The sequence below is a fragment of the Tachypleus tridentatus genome, chromosome 13, assembly GCF_004210375.1.
Source record: "Tachypleus tridentatus isolate NWPU-2018 chromosome 13, ASM421037v1, whole genome shotgun sequence".
Classification (NCBI taxonomy): Eukaryota; Metazoa; Arthropoda; class Merostomata; order Xiphosura; family Limulidae; genus Tachypleus; species Tachypleus tridentatus.
The window spans coordinates 230935444-230951593 of NC_134837.1; the positions used below are offsets into that span (position 1 = coordinate 230935444).

The window sequence follows — 16150 nt, forward strand, 5'->3', positions numbered from 1 at the left end:
TTTTAGAAACAAAATTTTGTGTGATGTAAGCAAGAAAAGTGCAGGATATGGTATTTATGGTATTATGAAAAATGAAATGTTTTACAATATTCCTGTCCAACAATAAAAAACAAACAATAGAAACAGTAATCAAATCTATTTCACCCTGCTTTGAATTTCAGCAGGATAATGAACATACATAGAAATAAATGTGAATTACCTTTCCATAATAAACCATAAATCTAGAAGTTTCCATGACTGATAATGTCATGATATACTTAAAGCTAGAATAATACTGAATGTTCAAATTATGGTTCCAAATTACTCTGGATGTCTTATATTGCAATGATGAATAGTACATATAAATAGAAACAAATTTACTTTCAGAGCACTTTATAAAACTTTTAGTACAGAAACATAACTTACATGTATAACTGTTACTCTACTAATTATGACCTTTGTCTAAGTTTGTGTGACATTTTTAAAGGCATCCCACAATAATAATCATCTTAATTACAAGAAAGTTAAAATTTGGACAATTAACACATTTTTTTAACATTCTGATACTGTTGGCATCACTTTTCAAATGAATAATAAAAACCTAAAACTAAAGTAATAAAGGCAAAATATATCCAAATCTAATTTTGTCTACTAAATACTTAATAAAAACAGAGAGCTGAAATTAGAGTACATGTTAGATGCACCATGTTTGAGCTGAATACCGTCTGCAACGCAAATTTATTGACAATGCACAACTAGTTACAAACCAGAGAAAATTAAATACCTTCAAATTAAAAATGAAGGTCTGACTGAATCCAGTGTGTAAAAGATTGATTTGACAACAAAGAAAAATATGCACTAATAATTATAGGTTTCCTAGTTTTGATAAATTTATCTTCACCTATGGGGCATATTTTGTTTAGTTCACAGGTAATTTTTAAGGGATTTTGCCTCATTCCTCAATTTGTATAAAGTGAAGTCTTTAACATTGAACAGTGAATTAAAGCACAGAAGTGCATATCATCAAAAGTGATCTCAAAGTTTCATACCAAGACATTCTGCTGTTTAACCCATGATGTTTATTTATTTTCTGTTTAAGATAGCTTGTTGCATTCCTGAAAGTATGACAGCAGATATTATCCTACATCAGGAGAAAGTTCGACTTGCTTTCACCTACAAACAGTTGTCAACTGGGTAGAAAACCATGTTAAAACATTACTAAGAAATAAATTTCTACCTTACTAACTCAAACAGATTTATACACACAATAATATTTAGGTGATGCTTTAACTGAACTGGTAACAAAATGCACCACTCAACTCTGGATCTAAACATAAAAATATAATACTTTGGCTTATCTTTGAAGAGTGTGCATGACCAACAGCATCAATTTCCAATTTTGATGATCTTGACAAAAATGTAAAGAAATAATGAAATCAGCTGCAATTCTGAACAAGTTTTATTAACCTTAACCTCAATAAATCCAAATCAGAAATAAATCTATTCATCAACCTCTGTTGACTGTCACTCACTATAACTGCTCTCCTGACACTTGTGCTGATTCTGTGAGCAGTGGGTTGGCAATTCTTAATGGTGTGGTGCATATAGTGATCATTTCATGGTACAGTTGGCCAGGAGAATATTTTCCCAAGGCTATCTTGTGATTAGAAAAACTGTCTGAAGTGTGTCCTCAATCTCCTCTCTATGTTTGTTTATAGTTAAGCACAAAGCTACACAATGTGTGCACCACAGGTATTAAAACTAAGTTTTTATTATTACAACCCTTCAAACTAACAGCTGAGCTACTGGGGGCTATAGTTACATGAAAACAATAATCAATGTTAAAATTATCTTCAAATAACTGAATTTTAAAATAACAAATTAAGGTCATTCCAATGCAGATAGACTATAGAAACTGCTATGAAACAGCTGTGCCTTCTCACGACAGGGCTCATAAAATGTGTAGTACGATTTTTAGAATTGCACTGAAGAGTAATTTTCTAGATGATACAATTGTGAAACACATGCAAGTTTAGTGCCACACTTTTCAAATATTGCATATATTGAGAAATTGTCACATATATAGTATAAATGTATGAAGTGTTTTAATATATATTTCTGTAATTAAAGTTTCACTAAAAGTTCTACACATTTTCTTATTTGGTTTCATCTGACAACCAAAATCTAGACTAATCCTGTAATGAATTGGATAAAAGATTATTTTACCTACCAAAAGGTTACAAAAACTCAAACTCTATTATGGAGTTTAAATAAAGTATTTTACCTAAGAAAAGGATATTTAAGCTTATAAAGACTGATGCTGTATTAAAATAATTATTATACTTTACTACAAAGGGGATATTTAAGATTGAATAATGATGCCATTAAAATAATTAAATTTATCTATCTACATAAAGGATAGTTATTTAAGATTACGTATGATTATAGAGCGATACAGTTATAATAATTAAAATATATTACCTTCAAAATGGATATTTAAGACAAAAGACTGGTGCCGTATTAAAATAATTAAAGCACTGCCTAACAACAGGCATATTTATGAGTAAAGACAGATACTGTGCTGAAATTAAACTTTTTATCAGTAAACAAGAGAATTATGATTTATAACTGATAACGTACTAAATTACTTAAAAAAACTCTTTCTTCAAGAGAAAACTTAATGATGGAGGCTAATCATGTGATGAAGTAATCACAACTCTTTGCTTACAAAAATAAATCACTAATACAGTGTTAAAATAATAAAAAGAATTGTTACACTGAAAATAATGTAATAATGAAATACAGACAGATTACACAAGATTACAGAACAACTCTATGCTGCAATAATTAACACTTAAACAAACCAAAAAGTGATTTTAAGAATAAGTAGCACGGTCTCAAAAACAGAATTATTTTCAATATTTCCTACAATTATAGTATGGAGAGATTAAATAAAATTATAATCACAAAGAAATTAATAATTAAACTAAAAATATTTTAGTCTTTCTAACATTTTGTATATCAAGAGCTGACATGAACTTTTTAACATACACTTTATCAAACTGAAAGGACAGCATGATAGTATTTCTATAATTCTTTGTTTGTATAAAGATCAAATGTATACATTTTGTAAGAGAAATGCATAAATTTACAGCTAATAATGGATGTATCAATGTTAGAAATTATTCATGATATAAATACGCATGATAAAAACTATTTCACCTAATTAATTTACAGACAAACAAATAATGTAACAATTTTTTAATGCTATTCAGTGAAAATACATAGTGAGAACTGTGGTGATTATGATACAACAATACATACATATAATATACAAGTGAACCATACTGTAAATTTAAATTTCATTTAAATGTGTTACTAAGTGTTGGAGGATGAAATAACATTTGTTGGGAAAATAAATCAAGTATAAACGTCTTGTGGAATCACAAATGGGAATGAAAACACAAAATGAATCTCAACTGTGTTAAATTTGAGTTTCTAGATACAAAAGAATAAAATGATAACCATTTTGTTTCTGTGAATTAAACTGCAAATCAAAACAAGGTAAGTATATGTGGACTAAGCACATCCAACTTGAAACAAGTGTGAATATTACAAAACTATTCCACTTGTCTCACTTTTATAAGTGCATTACTTCAAGAAGCAATAGCAAGATTTATTTAGTAAACTTCAATGAGTCAGACAAATATATTCTTATCTTTAGACACAGATAATAAAAGTATAATGATCAAAAGAGTGGGGAGTTAAATGATTCATTTAGCTCATTTTGTGAATTGAATACTTTATCCTTTCTTATGGCTAAGTTTGCTCTTCTTAATTTAAGTGAAATTTTTATCACCAATTTGAACAAAAGCACTAAATTAAAGAGTACGTAAATAATTTTGTACAAGTGAACATAATGTTTTATGTTATAGTTAATAAAGCTATGTGTATACTGTAGTTAGAGACTTTGTACAAGTGAATATTATGCCTAATGTTAATATGTAATAAAGTTATGTAGATACTTTAGTCAAACAGAATGTGTCTTGGATAATAACATACATTTTCGCATAACATTTGAACTTACTAGGTAAATTTCAGACTTAAACTTTTCTTCCTTGTTTTTCTTTTAAGATTAGTTCAATTCTCTTAGTCCTAACTCTAGCTAGCCTAACAAATTGAACTCATATGTTACATAACAATGCTTTTACATTAGTCAATTTAACATTAATCGATTGCTTTGGAAATCAGTTTCTACAAGTAAAAAACTTTGGTTATTCTGTAATTTCAAAGCAGCAGCAAAAACTGTTGACAACTAAACATACTCAAAATGTGTTTGGAAGCATGGAAATCACAATGGCACATCTAGAAAATGTTATGTTCTGTAATCCACTCAAGGTTGTTACGACCTTATGTCTGCTGCAACTGATAAACCAGTAGACCAAACCACTGAGAAATGGGAAGTGGACTTCAATATATTTTCCCTTATCCTGTGAATAGACAAATGAGGCTTTGAGCTAAAACAATAACTAGGAACTTTAGTTTACAGCTAATTTAAAATTTTTCAACAATTATACACTAACATTACTAATTTAATATATTTATAATAGAACTGAGGATAAACCAAGACCAAACATTTCATTTATTATCATTATGGTCTCACTATGCCAAACAATGCCTTCACTAGTGAAACCATAGTTGTTATAACTGAGACATAACATACAATTGTTTTAGTCAGTATCAATTCTGTACCTATAAAGTTTGATCAAGTATTAGTTATGTATATGTTTTACACTCGCACTTTCTTATTTTATATGTTCTCAAAATAAATCATAGCAACACACATAAAGCAAACAATGTCATATAACTATTATAATTTAACTAGCTTTCTAAATAATTCCCTTAGTTGCTCGAAACTGAACTTGGCAACAGCAGCTCTGAATTAATTGGCAAAATAACTTTACACCACTAATAAAAGCAAGGTATCATTTTTAACTCATTCAATAAATTAAAATTTTGTCTTTCTATAGATTATAAATAAAGTAATTGAGAGAATTACTGGCAATTTGTGTAAAAGACTACAGGATAGAAGGACATGGCAAGTGGATTTCACTTTCTGGTTTACATCTCTGTAAACAAAGAAGACTGAAGGCTATGCCTTGGTAATATATATGCTACAATGAGTAATTTATGTTAAACTCAAGACATCACAGATGTGTGTGAAAAAAAAAGCTGGCAAGTTGAAACAAACAACTGTCATGTCACACAAGCAGAGAAAGATTAAGAATTTATTTAAACAAGTTCTTTTGAAAGTAGGAAATTAAAACTTTTACCTCTGCCTTTCTTCAACTTTCCTTCAACCCTGTGTACAACACAAAATGAGTTGTTACAACACATATATTACTATAATGTAGAATGTAACAATATTGGAAAAAATCAAAACACTTATTACACATTTGCAAAGACCATGTAGAAATTTTCAGACACTTCAGAATGATTTTTTCTGTATTATAACAGTTAAACTTCAACAACATGTTTGCTTTAACTCTTTTGTACATTACAAACATTTAAAACGAATAACATGTCTATAGTCAGATAAAGCTGAAACAAATCACAGAATTAGTTATTTATCTTGTATGTGAAATATTTTTATTTTAAAAATAAGTACATATAATATCAATATTTACTCACTTCTGTCTTGCTTTCTTTGAAGTCTTCTTCATTTTTTGAGCTGTGCTCATTTTGGGAATTTTAGACGGGAGGTTCCCTGTGGGAGTTTGGCTTTCATTAATTGCTGAGGAACTAGAGCTACTTGAACTGCTACTGCTTGATGTGTTTGTTTTCACAGCATTAGTTGTCACAGTTGATGTCTGTGTTTTTTCAACATCCTCACTTCCACTGTTAGCATTCTGTGACTCTGTTTCACTTCCTCGCTCTACAGAATATAAAACTTTCATCTCAGATAACAAATACTAAGGGATAAAATTAACCTTGTTTCAAGATTGATTAATCAATATTAATGTGATGTATTTTAGTAAAGTGCATCTGTTTTATTATATAAATACCAACAAACGAATGCGTGAATAAGCAGTTCTTCAAGCTTATTCTAATAAACTTTCTATGGCTGCATGTTTTCTAAGAAACATAACTTCATAAAATTAAGATAATACCATAAAACTATCAATTAAAAATGTGTTTTCACTGTACATAACTAGTCTCAGACAGGTTGCCAATACAATTCTGTTGATTAAATTTACAGGTACCAAAAGCGATCCCCCACTCTCCCCTGACAATATTCCTATTGTGTTTTCTCACATCAAGTCACCCCAAAAAGAGATGAGCAGTGAAAAATATGGCTAATTTCATACACAAAGCAATGAAAAAAGACACAAGGTATAAATTCTGGTGACAATTTTTGAAAATAATTCATCTGGCAATTTGTATGGTTTGCTCTGCAAGCCTGCTAACTCCAGCTACCACACGTGTCACTGTTGACATTCTTTCTGTAGATCCTTAATATCTTCAGATAATACCAGTGACAAAGTATCTGATACAATTTATTACACTTTCAACTCTGCCAAGTTTATCTCACATGAGGTATACCAAGGTACTATACTCTAGCATGACATCAAAAATAACATACAAACATGCATCACATGATTGTGTTCATGTGTCTGCAAATCCTCAACAGAAGAGTAAAAGTAACTTATAAACTTATTAGTTATAGAAGTGTATTTGTCATCTAAAAATATTTTGACAAAAATTATGTACAACATATTATAATTGAGAAAAATTATCCTGGATGTGATCCTAAAAATTACATAAAACTGTATTTTAAATATAAAAGTAAAGTGCTACATACCTTTGTCTTCTTTTTCAATGATTCCACTGACTGCCTGAAAAAATTAAGCAATTTTTTTCACAACAAATATCTACAAAGTGACATACAATATGTAACTAAATACTAAAGTTTCATCCTATTTTGCACAAGTACAAAACAATCAAACTTAATCTAACTGATAAAATACCTCAAATGATGTAGATTTTAATGTAAACTGAATATATTTGTATATTTTAAAGCTTTAATAAAGACCAAAAAGGGGTGAGTTTTGTTAGAAACAATATCATTCACTCTTTCAATGCAAACTTGGTCAATTTGGCTGACCACATAACCTCTTTATGCTTGTTTAAATTCTTCATAGTTTTGATACTACTAATTTTTAATGTAGTATATATGTCTTTACAAACATTGGCAGACTTTCAGGAAAAATTAAGTCTTTCACATTTAAAAAATCATATTTTTATTGAAGTATATTTAATAACCTAAAATAAGATTTGTCTGTGAATATACTGAGTGTATGTTAGAACAATCCATGGGTAAAGTACTTTCCGTGTTACGATTAAAAATATTTTTTCAGCTAAAAAATCAAGGATTTTATTTGCATAATCTCTAAAATCTCCTAAATACATTTAAAATGTTTGTTTGCAGCAAATTCTACACAAAATTGATCAATTTACTGACCTCATAACCATAAAAACTGAAATAAATCTAAATTACCCTTTATTCTTTTTAGAATGACTTTAAATTATATGAAACTATATTCCTTGATCTAAGTAACTTTAAACTTGTAACAGTAGACATTAATTTATATTTACATGTTATTGTTTTATTGCCCTTTGAATCATGTCTAACTATTACACATGCAGTTATAGGCTGTAAATCACTTGGGGAATGTAGAGCTCATGTTATGCTATTAAATTACATCACCCACATGCTGCTCACATGAATGCCTTGTAAAACATTTTTATTATTGTTTATTTTACCCAATCTAACCTAAAGAGATCCTTATTTCTGTTGATGACACTTAATCCTACTTTCTGTATACTAATAGGCAAAGTGCATACAATTTTTCCCAACCATAAGAATGTTTCTTGCTTTCTAGCTATGCAACAAGAACTATTACAAATTCATCCATGCTAGTCATTATCTTTCCTGTGGGAACAAAGCTTGTATTAAAAAAAACAAACTAACTCTTTGTTCAAAAATACATCATTCGATAGATTAAGACCTTGGCTTTCTATTGGTCATACAATACAGAATTAAACATAAGAAAGAACTATTAACAAATCCTGAAAGAAAGAACATGACAGGTGGGTGAAACAAGAGGGGTCTCATTTTTTATTTGTTAGTTCTGTAACCAAGCTAAATAGAAGACAATAAAAATTGTGCTTTGTCTGAACAAAATGATTTTATAGTATCTTGCATTAATTTTCTTACTTACTCATGGGATGGTGAATACAACAGATAAGAGGGTATGTCTGGAAAAAATATGTCAAATTTCTAACACTAGGGAAATTGAGGATTTCTTTTTATATAAAATCAAGAAGTTAAAACTTATAATGTTATTAAAATATGTATTATAAGCTATGATTTTATGCTATACTAACTTGGTGTAGCATAAATAAAAAGTAATTTAATAAAATTTTGAATGCAAGTCACTAACACCTTGTGACAAGGTACAGTAAATCATGCCTTAGCAGAGTTAAAGACCTTATATTAGAACATTGAATCATAGTTTACAAATCTGGTAAGTATGTATTGAAACCATGTCTATACTTGAAAACAACATGCACAAGACATTAAAACATTTATTACTTTAGCTATTCCCTGTGTTAATAACTTAAGGTAATTGCAAAGATGTCTTACTGCCATAGATGTTATTGATGATTTAGAAAACAAACGTTCAGCTTCTTTGAATTTTCTGTTTCTTTTATCTGCTTTGCTATTAGTGTTTCTGCAAGTAAAAATATGAAAAGATCTCAGTTAAACAACAGATTGAAAAAAACAGAAATTATATTTAAAAGATTTGATTTATTTTATGTAATGACAAAATGAAACTGATATGACAAGAAAATAAGTCATTTTTCACCTCTACAGCTCAAGTAAATCTTAAAAAGCAGCACAATAAAATCAAAAAGGTTAATCTTATTTGTCCTTTATAACTTATATTCTATGTATCTTTTTACTTCTTGTATTAATCTAAAATTGGATACCCTAATACTGAAGTAGTATTACAAAAATGCAAAGTTCTCCTTGAGAATATCTGAAATAGCAAAAGTGAAAGTTTTACAAAATATTATGAAAAAAATGAAGTGAAATTGCTTTAAAAACAAATTTATCAATTGCTTCAGGTACTGAAATACTCCATGAAAATGTTGACCATAAAACTTGTAAAAGGGACAACATGCGTGAATATTCAAGTTCGTAGCTGAGTTGAATATTTAGTGTTAGGCTGTAGCTGCTATCAAACAAGAATAATATCCTAATGAAAGATGAATCTGGATGGATGATTTCATTCAGTGATATCTATAGACTGTTATTTCATGATATTTGGGATTAGCTTGTTTATGAATGATTCTACAGTTATTCTGTGGGTGTTGTGACTAAAGTAACTTGCATGTTCTGACAAAATATTTGTTTTCATGAGATGAACTCAATTTTTTTCACTTACTAACACAGATGGTTACCAGTCTCGTTTTGAAACAACAAACCTACAGAAACCTACAAACTAAAATTTTTAATTTCTGGATTATACTACAAGCCAATACAAGAACTCTAATAAATGTTGTACACACAACTATAACATTATACTGAGAATCTACAACCTAAATAAAAATTCACAAAAGTGCATTAAAATTTTATCTCTTTTCCAAGTTTAATTGTTGTAAATATTTATAATTTGGAATTAAGTGCAAAAATACTTTTCAAAAGATGATAGCTGAACATCTTACTGAGAAACCATACAACATAAAAGGGTAGCAGTTACAAATTATCATTAAGTGAACACAGTAAGTTTGACCCACAATGATTACAATAAAAAAAAATGTGCATCATGCCCTGAAAACACAAAACAGTAAAATACAACAAAGCATAAAGTATGAAATCATACTGCTTATGTCCTGGCAATTTTTATGTATATCAGACTTACCTACTAAAATCAATGCAAGTTATTTAAACATTCAAGCAGCACAGTTTCTACCTACAATACCTTACCTAAATAATGCTAAGAGTGTAAGTTTTAAATTTTGGGCTCATTTTACACAAAATTCCAAAGTAACCAGAAGTGACTGACTTTCATTTACATATTCAAAACTGTTAGCAGTATTCTTGTGAGATTTAAGCAGTGAAATGTAGGAGTTTAAAATATAAACTTGATTATTAGAGATATGTTTTTCTAGTAATATCATTTAGGTTAATTATTCATCAAGCAACAATACAAATATTAATTGCTTGTGGTAAATGACTAACTACACAAACATCATATGCAAAATACAATTCACTAAAATAAGAGACCTGGTCTTTTTCTAATTTGCCTTTAACTAGGGTTACTGTTAAGGAGTGTAATTTTCTAAAATTGATCTAATTCAGTAACAAACACATTACCCATCCAAAAACTGCTAAGGCCTCTCATTTCTTTTTCACCAAAAAATCATAATTTTTGTAATCAGGTAAAAAAAAATGTACATTAAAATAATACATCCTGGTTTGAAATTTCCATCCTGTAGAGTACTAATAAATGAAATATATTAATAATCAACCCTTTATTACTATATACTTTCCACATTTAAATCTTTAAGTGAATTCTTATGACAGAAATTGATGATAAATGGTAAGAATGTTTTACTTGTTTGTTGCTAAGTATCTATCCCATCCCCTGATGATGTTTCCATAGAGTTGGGTATCTTCCAAATAGCTTCCTTCAAAGGCATATATTTGTCTCTCAAGATTAGCCAATGTCTCCTAGGAAACAAAAAATACATCCCTTATCAACCATACTCACCATTAAATATAAAAAAATATGATGTAATAATTTTATAAAGTCTCTTAATAATCTACAATGCCTTAATCTGGTACCATTAAACTAATCAATCAGTAGCTTATTTTATATTATGTTATGAGAAGCCACTAAAAGATGATGTTTTCCATATGTTGTCAATACAGTAAGCCTTCGTACATGTGTTTTGTTTCCTGTAGACTTTTACATATTTCTTACTCTTAAAGTGATTTTGCATATTCATTTTGGAGTTTGTTCTATTAATGTTACCATAACAACTTAAAATGCATCTATATTTACTACAACTTCTATATGTTTGGAATAGTATATGAACACATTTTCCTTAATTTTACCAGTGTTGTCTAATTTATGCTGTCAATTTCATGTTTAAATAATGTTTCACATTCCAATTTGAACACATTTTTCAGTATGATTAGTTTAGTTATTAAATTTGTTCCAACATTTGATTTTCAACTATCCAAATTACTATTCATTGAATTAATACTAATAAATCTTAAGACCAAAATATGATCAATAAAAATACTAAGATCATTAAATATAATTATATCATTGTTTACTACAAAATACACATTACATCATTTTATTAGCATTTCTTTTGATATATATCTTGATAAGTTTAACATAATATTTACTGTTTTAAATTAAAAGAAACATATTCTAAGCCTACAAGCAGGTCCAGCTTAGTTGATTAGTGTTAAATGCCTTAGCACTCTTTTTTAAGTTCCTAATACAAATAATAACAGTAAATACTACTCTAACAAATTCTAAAGCCTAACCCTAAGAGTAACATAATCCGTACACAACGTGTTACTGTTAGGCTTAACGATAATTAAAGTAAATTCTAAGTTTACAAAGTAATAAATTGTTTAAATCATTTTTTATAATGTTAAACCTAAAATATCATTTGAAAGTAATTTGTTGAACTATCACACACTGCAATTTCAGCTCTTCTCTTCACAAGTTCTGCAAGCTCTGCTCGAGTATCTACAATAGACGTTGAACTTGAAGTTTTCGCCGCCATTTTCATGATTATATAAAAACAAATATCACTCTTGCATAAGAATAAGAGAAGATAATAATTCCTGTGCATATAAATAAGATATATAAGTCCAGATTCTAGTTAATAACTTTACAACAAAAACTAATACCGTAATGAATTACAAGTTTCATTTATTTTCTTACTATTTAATGTTTCGTCTTAATGTATTGTATACGATAAATTTTATTCCGTATCAAATCAACAACAAATACGTTCTTATTATACTTATGGTGTAAACGACGGGTTTAATTAATAGCAGTAGCATTGAAAAACAAAGTTTAAAATTTGAAAACAACGTTTTTTTGGGAGGTTTGAAGTGAGAGAATTACTGTTTTCGTTTTAAACTGCCCTACCCCTTATCCCATTTACCAGTAGTAAATGTGAGAGCTTATAGCGCTGAAAATCGAGTTTCGATACACACGACGAACACAGCACAGATAATGCATTGTGTAACTTAATGCTTAAGAAAAAGATGTTTGTTTGTTTGAATTTCGCGCAAAGCTACTCGAGGGCTATCTGCGCTAGCCGTCCCTAATTTAGCAGTGCAAGACTAGAGGGAAGGCAGTTAGTCATCACCACCCACCGCCAACTCTTGGGCTATTCTTTTACCAACGAATAGTGGGATTGACCGTAAAATTATAACGCCCCCACGGCTGAAAGGACGAGCATGTTTGATGCAACTGGGATTCGAACCCGCGGATTACGAGTCGAAGCTCGTAAAAATCGTCTGTCTACAGTTGCAACATTCACTACCAAGTTCCAAACTGTCTCTGGAAGCAACGTCAGCACAAGAACTGTTTGTCGGGAGCTTCATAAAATGGGTTTCTATGGCCGAGCAGCTGAACACAAGTCTAAGATCACCACGCACAATGCCTAACGTCGGCTGGAGTGGTGTAAAGCACACTGTCATTGGACTCTGGAGCAGTGGAAACACGTTCTCTAGAGTGATGAATCACGCTTCACTATATGGCAGTCTGATGAACAAATCTGGGTTTGGCGGATGCCAGAAGAACGCTACCTGTCAGAATGCTTAGTGCCAACTTAAAGTTTTGTGGAGGAGGAAATGGTCTAGGTCTGTTTTCATGGTTGGGGCTAGGTTCTCTAGTTCCAGTGAAGCAAAATCTTAATGCTACAGCATACAATGACATTCTAGAGAATTGTGTTCTACTAACTTTGTGGCAACAGTTTGGGAAGGCCCTTTTTTTTCCACCATGACAATGCCCCCGTACACAAAGCGAGGTCCATAAAGACATGGTTTGCCGAGGTTGGTGTGGGAGTACTTGACTAGCCTGAACAGAGCCCTGACCTCAACCCCATCGAGAACCTTTGGGATAAATTGGAACGCCGACTGCGACCCAGGCCTTCTCGACCGACATCAATATCCGACCTCACTGATGCTCTCGTGGCCGAATAAGAGCTAATATCTGCAGCCATGTTCCAAAATCATGTGAAAATCCTTCCCAGAAGATTGGAGGCTGTTATAGTAGCAATGGAGGGACCAACTCCATATTAATGCCCATGGTTTTGAATGAGGTGTTCAACAAGCACATATGAGTGTGATGGTCGGGTGTCCACATACTTTTGGCCATCTAGTGTATATATCCAATAACTCTCTATTCTGAAAACCTCTACACTTTCTTAACTACGTTATTTCTTACTAGCCTTTCTATATTTTAAGGAACCTAATGTCATGCACCCTCTAGCTAATCCTTAAATGAAACAAATTACAACTTTACAAAATTGTATAAATGATAATTTAAATTTAGGTAATTATGTGAAACACTTCAATTATGTAAGTATGTTGAATCATTATTTTAGATGAAACTAATATTTTTAGTGCACAATGAATGTTAGATGTCGTAAAATGCAAAGGTAACACACAAACTTCCATGGTAAAGCTAGGAGTTAAAATCCTGGATAGAAATAGTGTTCTTGCACCTGGACTTTAAGTTTTAATTTCACTCATATTCCATTATAATAATAATATCCTGGTAGATTTAACTAACGTTCATCGTGTTCATAATATAATTTTCAGTTGTTTTTTCTATTTAAAAAACGTCGAAGAAAGAAAAAAGCAAATGCGTTAGAGTTGACACTGAAATCCAAAGTTTGTTGAAAGGCACCTGTTTATTTATGGTACGCCCAAGTGAACTGAATTAACTTTACAGCCATTTCAAAAGAGTCTGCTAGATAACAAAACATTCTCTCAAGATAATGGTTGTGAAATAACATTGAACTACTACTTACACTTAGTTGATGTCCTATTAAACAATAAGACTGAGCACAAATTAAAATTAAAATCAATAACCTTTATTATTACTATAACATATAAAAACAGTGTGCATACTTGAGAACAATACTTTTACTGGTTTTAAAGTTATAGAAAAATATCCAGAATAATAACATAATCCATTATTATTTTCCTTCTGCAACAAGAAGATTTTATAACCAGTTTATTTTAGAGATTTTTAACCGATTTAGTCTATTGTTATAAACCATGTTTTAATATTTTGATTCAGGCGTTTGTGTTCCTCGCTGGTACAGCGGTAAGTCTACGGACTTACAAAGTTAAAATCAGAGGTTCGATGCTCTTCGGTGGACTCAGCAGATAGCCCGATGTGGCTTTGCTATAAGAAAACAGACCATTATATTCAACTTTAAAGAAACATTTATGTAACTCTTAAAATGTGGCATTCTATAGTTTGTAAGAAACCTAACATTTACCCAATGCAATTTGTACTACCCACATGACAGGTCATTTTTAGTAAAACATAAGTAGAGCTGCAACTGCTAAATATCACCTGAACTGTTAATTGAAGGACAATATTGTCGGCATCCTTACACAACATATTGTATTAAGCAATGTTCTCATTAGAAGATAGTAGAAATTACCTGCATTTGAGAACAGCCAACGATAAAGACAACTTGAAACAAGATCAACTTAATGGTTTCTTCGACCACTTGTTGAGTGAAACCTTACAGGTATCAAAACAAATATAAAATTCATAATAGATGCTGTAATACTAAGAAAAATAAAAAAATATGATTATGAATATATCACAAACAAAAATAATTGTGTAACATTAAGAAAGTCTTCAAGAAATGAAGCTTTTCAGATATAAGTACTTTAAAACTATTTACAGAGTTTTAATAAGGGAAATGTGCTCCGTGCAATACTGGTCTTATTTAATGAGCTAGTTCTAGATGATCACTTATGGTGTTTTTCCTAATTACCTCTGGCACAAAAGATGGATGGAGGTTATGTTTTCGCTTCTGTGTGTAATTATTTGTATGTTTTTCAGCAAAATTTCTCGAAACCAGTTAGGTGGATTCGAACGAAAGCTGAAATACATTTAAACTATGACCCAACTTAAAAGAAATTAGTTTTTGAAGGACCAAGGGCATAGCAATTTCACGAAAAGTTAAAAAAAATTCTATTATCATGTAAACCGACGTTTTACACTTTTTCTGCTCTATAACTCAGACAAAAATGATCGTATTTTAATGAAACTTGAAGGACATAAAGATACATTTTCGTATTTTTTGAGAGCCAGATACGAGCAGTTCTGCTTGGTGGAGGTATACATACACTCAACTGAATGCCCATTGAGTCAAGTATTTTGTATGTTTTTGGGCGAAGATTTATTTTTGAACTTTGACTGCTTGTTCTAGTAACATCAGCATGGATAGTGCCTGCAATATGAGAGATATGGAATTGCTGATTTTGTGTTTATCCTGTCAAAGCTTGTCAATCTAGAATACAATATCTAGAGATATCTTCAAAACATATAGAGAATTTTAAAATATATCTCTCTGGTGTTGAAGTTGAATATAAAATTCTGTGCTTTTTTATATCTTGCTGTTCTGTTAAATAAACATATTCCCCCTTTTTAAAAAACTGTAGTTAATTCCTTTTATTGAACCGAGTTAAATACAATTTTTAGTTAACATTAAGATTTTGTGACTACTTATTCCTCTTGTTATTTTCATGTGGCTAATTTCTTATGTAGGGTAGATTAGTAAACATGAGCATGTTGCAAACTAAAGGTAATCAGGTGAAATTGTGACAACAATCTGCTGCTGCTGTGGTGTTTTTCTGTTTTTGAGAGATGTACTTTTCTGTGCTCTTTTGTACTCTTATACAGTAACATCAACTTTTCTAAATGATCGGCATGCTGAATTTATATTCGATATAGATTCAGGGCAGCTATGCTCTGATGTAGAATGAGTTTTGCACTTCAACATAACATTAAATTAAGAAATGAGATTTTGTAGA

General features: G+C 30.4%; 2 protein-coding genes across 3 annotated transcripts in view; both read right to left on the minus strand.

Annotated features, from left to right (window-relative positions):
- Positions 1-3225: 3225 nt before the first annotated feature.
- Positions 3226-11912, minus strand: LOC143237983 (chromatin modification-related protein MEAF6-like). 2 transcript variants are annotated; one of them, XM_076477819.1, is made up of 7 exons: positions 11770-11912; positions 10665-10780; positions 8687-8774; positions 6842-6875; positions 5671-5914; positions 5313-5341; positions 3226-4469 (listed from the first exon to the last, which is right to left on the minus strand). In XM_076477819.1, the coding sequence occupies exons 1-7, from the start codon at positions 11860-11862 to the stop codon at positions 4465-4467; spliced, it is 609 nt and encodes a 202-aa protein (XP_076333934.1). In that variant the 5' UTR covers positions 11863-11912; the 3' UTR covers positions 3226-4464. The 2 variants fall into 2 exon arrangements, with proteins under 2 accessions (XP_076333934.1, XP_076333933.1); XM_076477818.1 differs by lacking the exon at positions 5313-5341.
- Positions 11913-14209: 2297 nt separating this feature from the next.
- Positions 14210-16150, minus strand: part of LOC143236986 (uncharacterized) — a 45051-nt gene continuing 43110 nt past the window's right edge. Inside the window, exon 4 of the mRNA XM_076475747.1 lies at positions 14210-14501. Coding sequence (XP_076331862.1) covers positions 14476-14501 — 26 coding nt within the window. The 3' untranslated portion in view covers positions 14210-14475. The remainder of the gene's footprint in view (positions 14502-16150) is intronic.

Excerpts from the sequence above, each read along its gene's own strand:
- LOC143237983 (XM_076477818.1), bottom strand. The coding sequence starts at position 11,862 with ATGAAAATGGCGGCGAAAACTTCAAGTTCAACGTCTATTGTAGATACT. Across the intron at positions 5,915-6,841 it reads CATTGAAAAAGAAGACAAAG|AGCGAGGAAGTGAAACAGAG; the intron begins GTATGTAGCACT and ends TATATTCTGTAG. Across the intron at positions 4,470-5,670 it reads TCAAAGAAAGCAAGACAGAA|GATAAGGGAAAATATATTGA; the intron begins GTGAGTAAATAT and ends GTCTATTCACAG.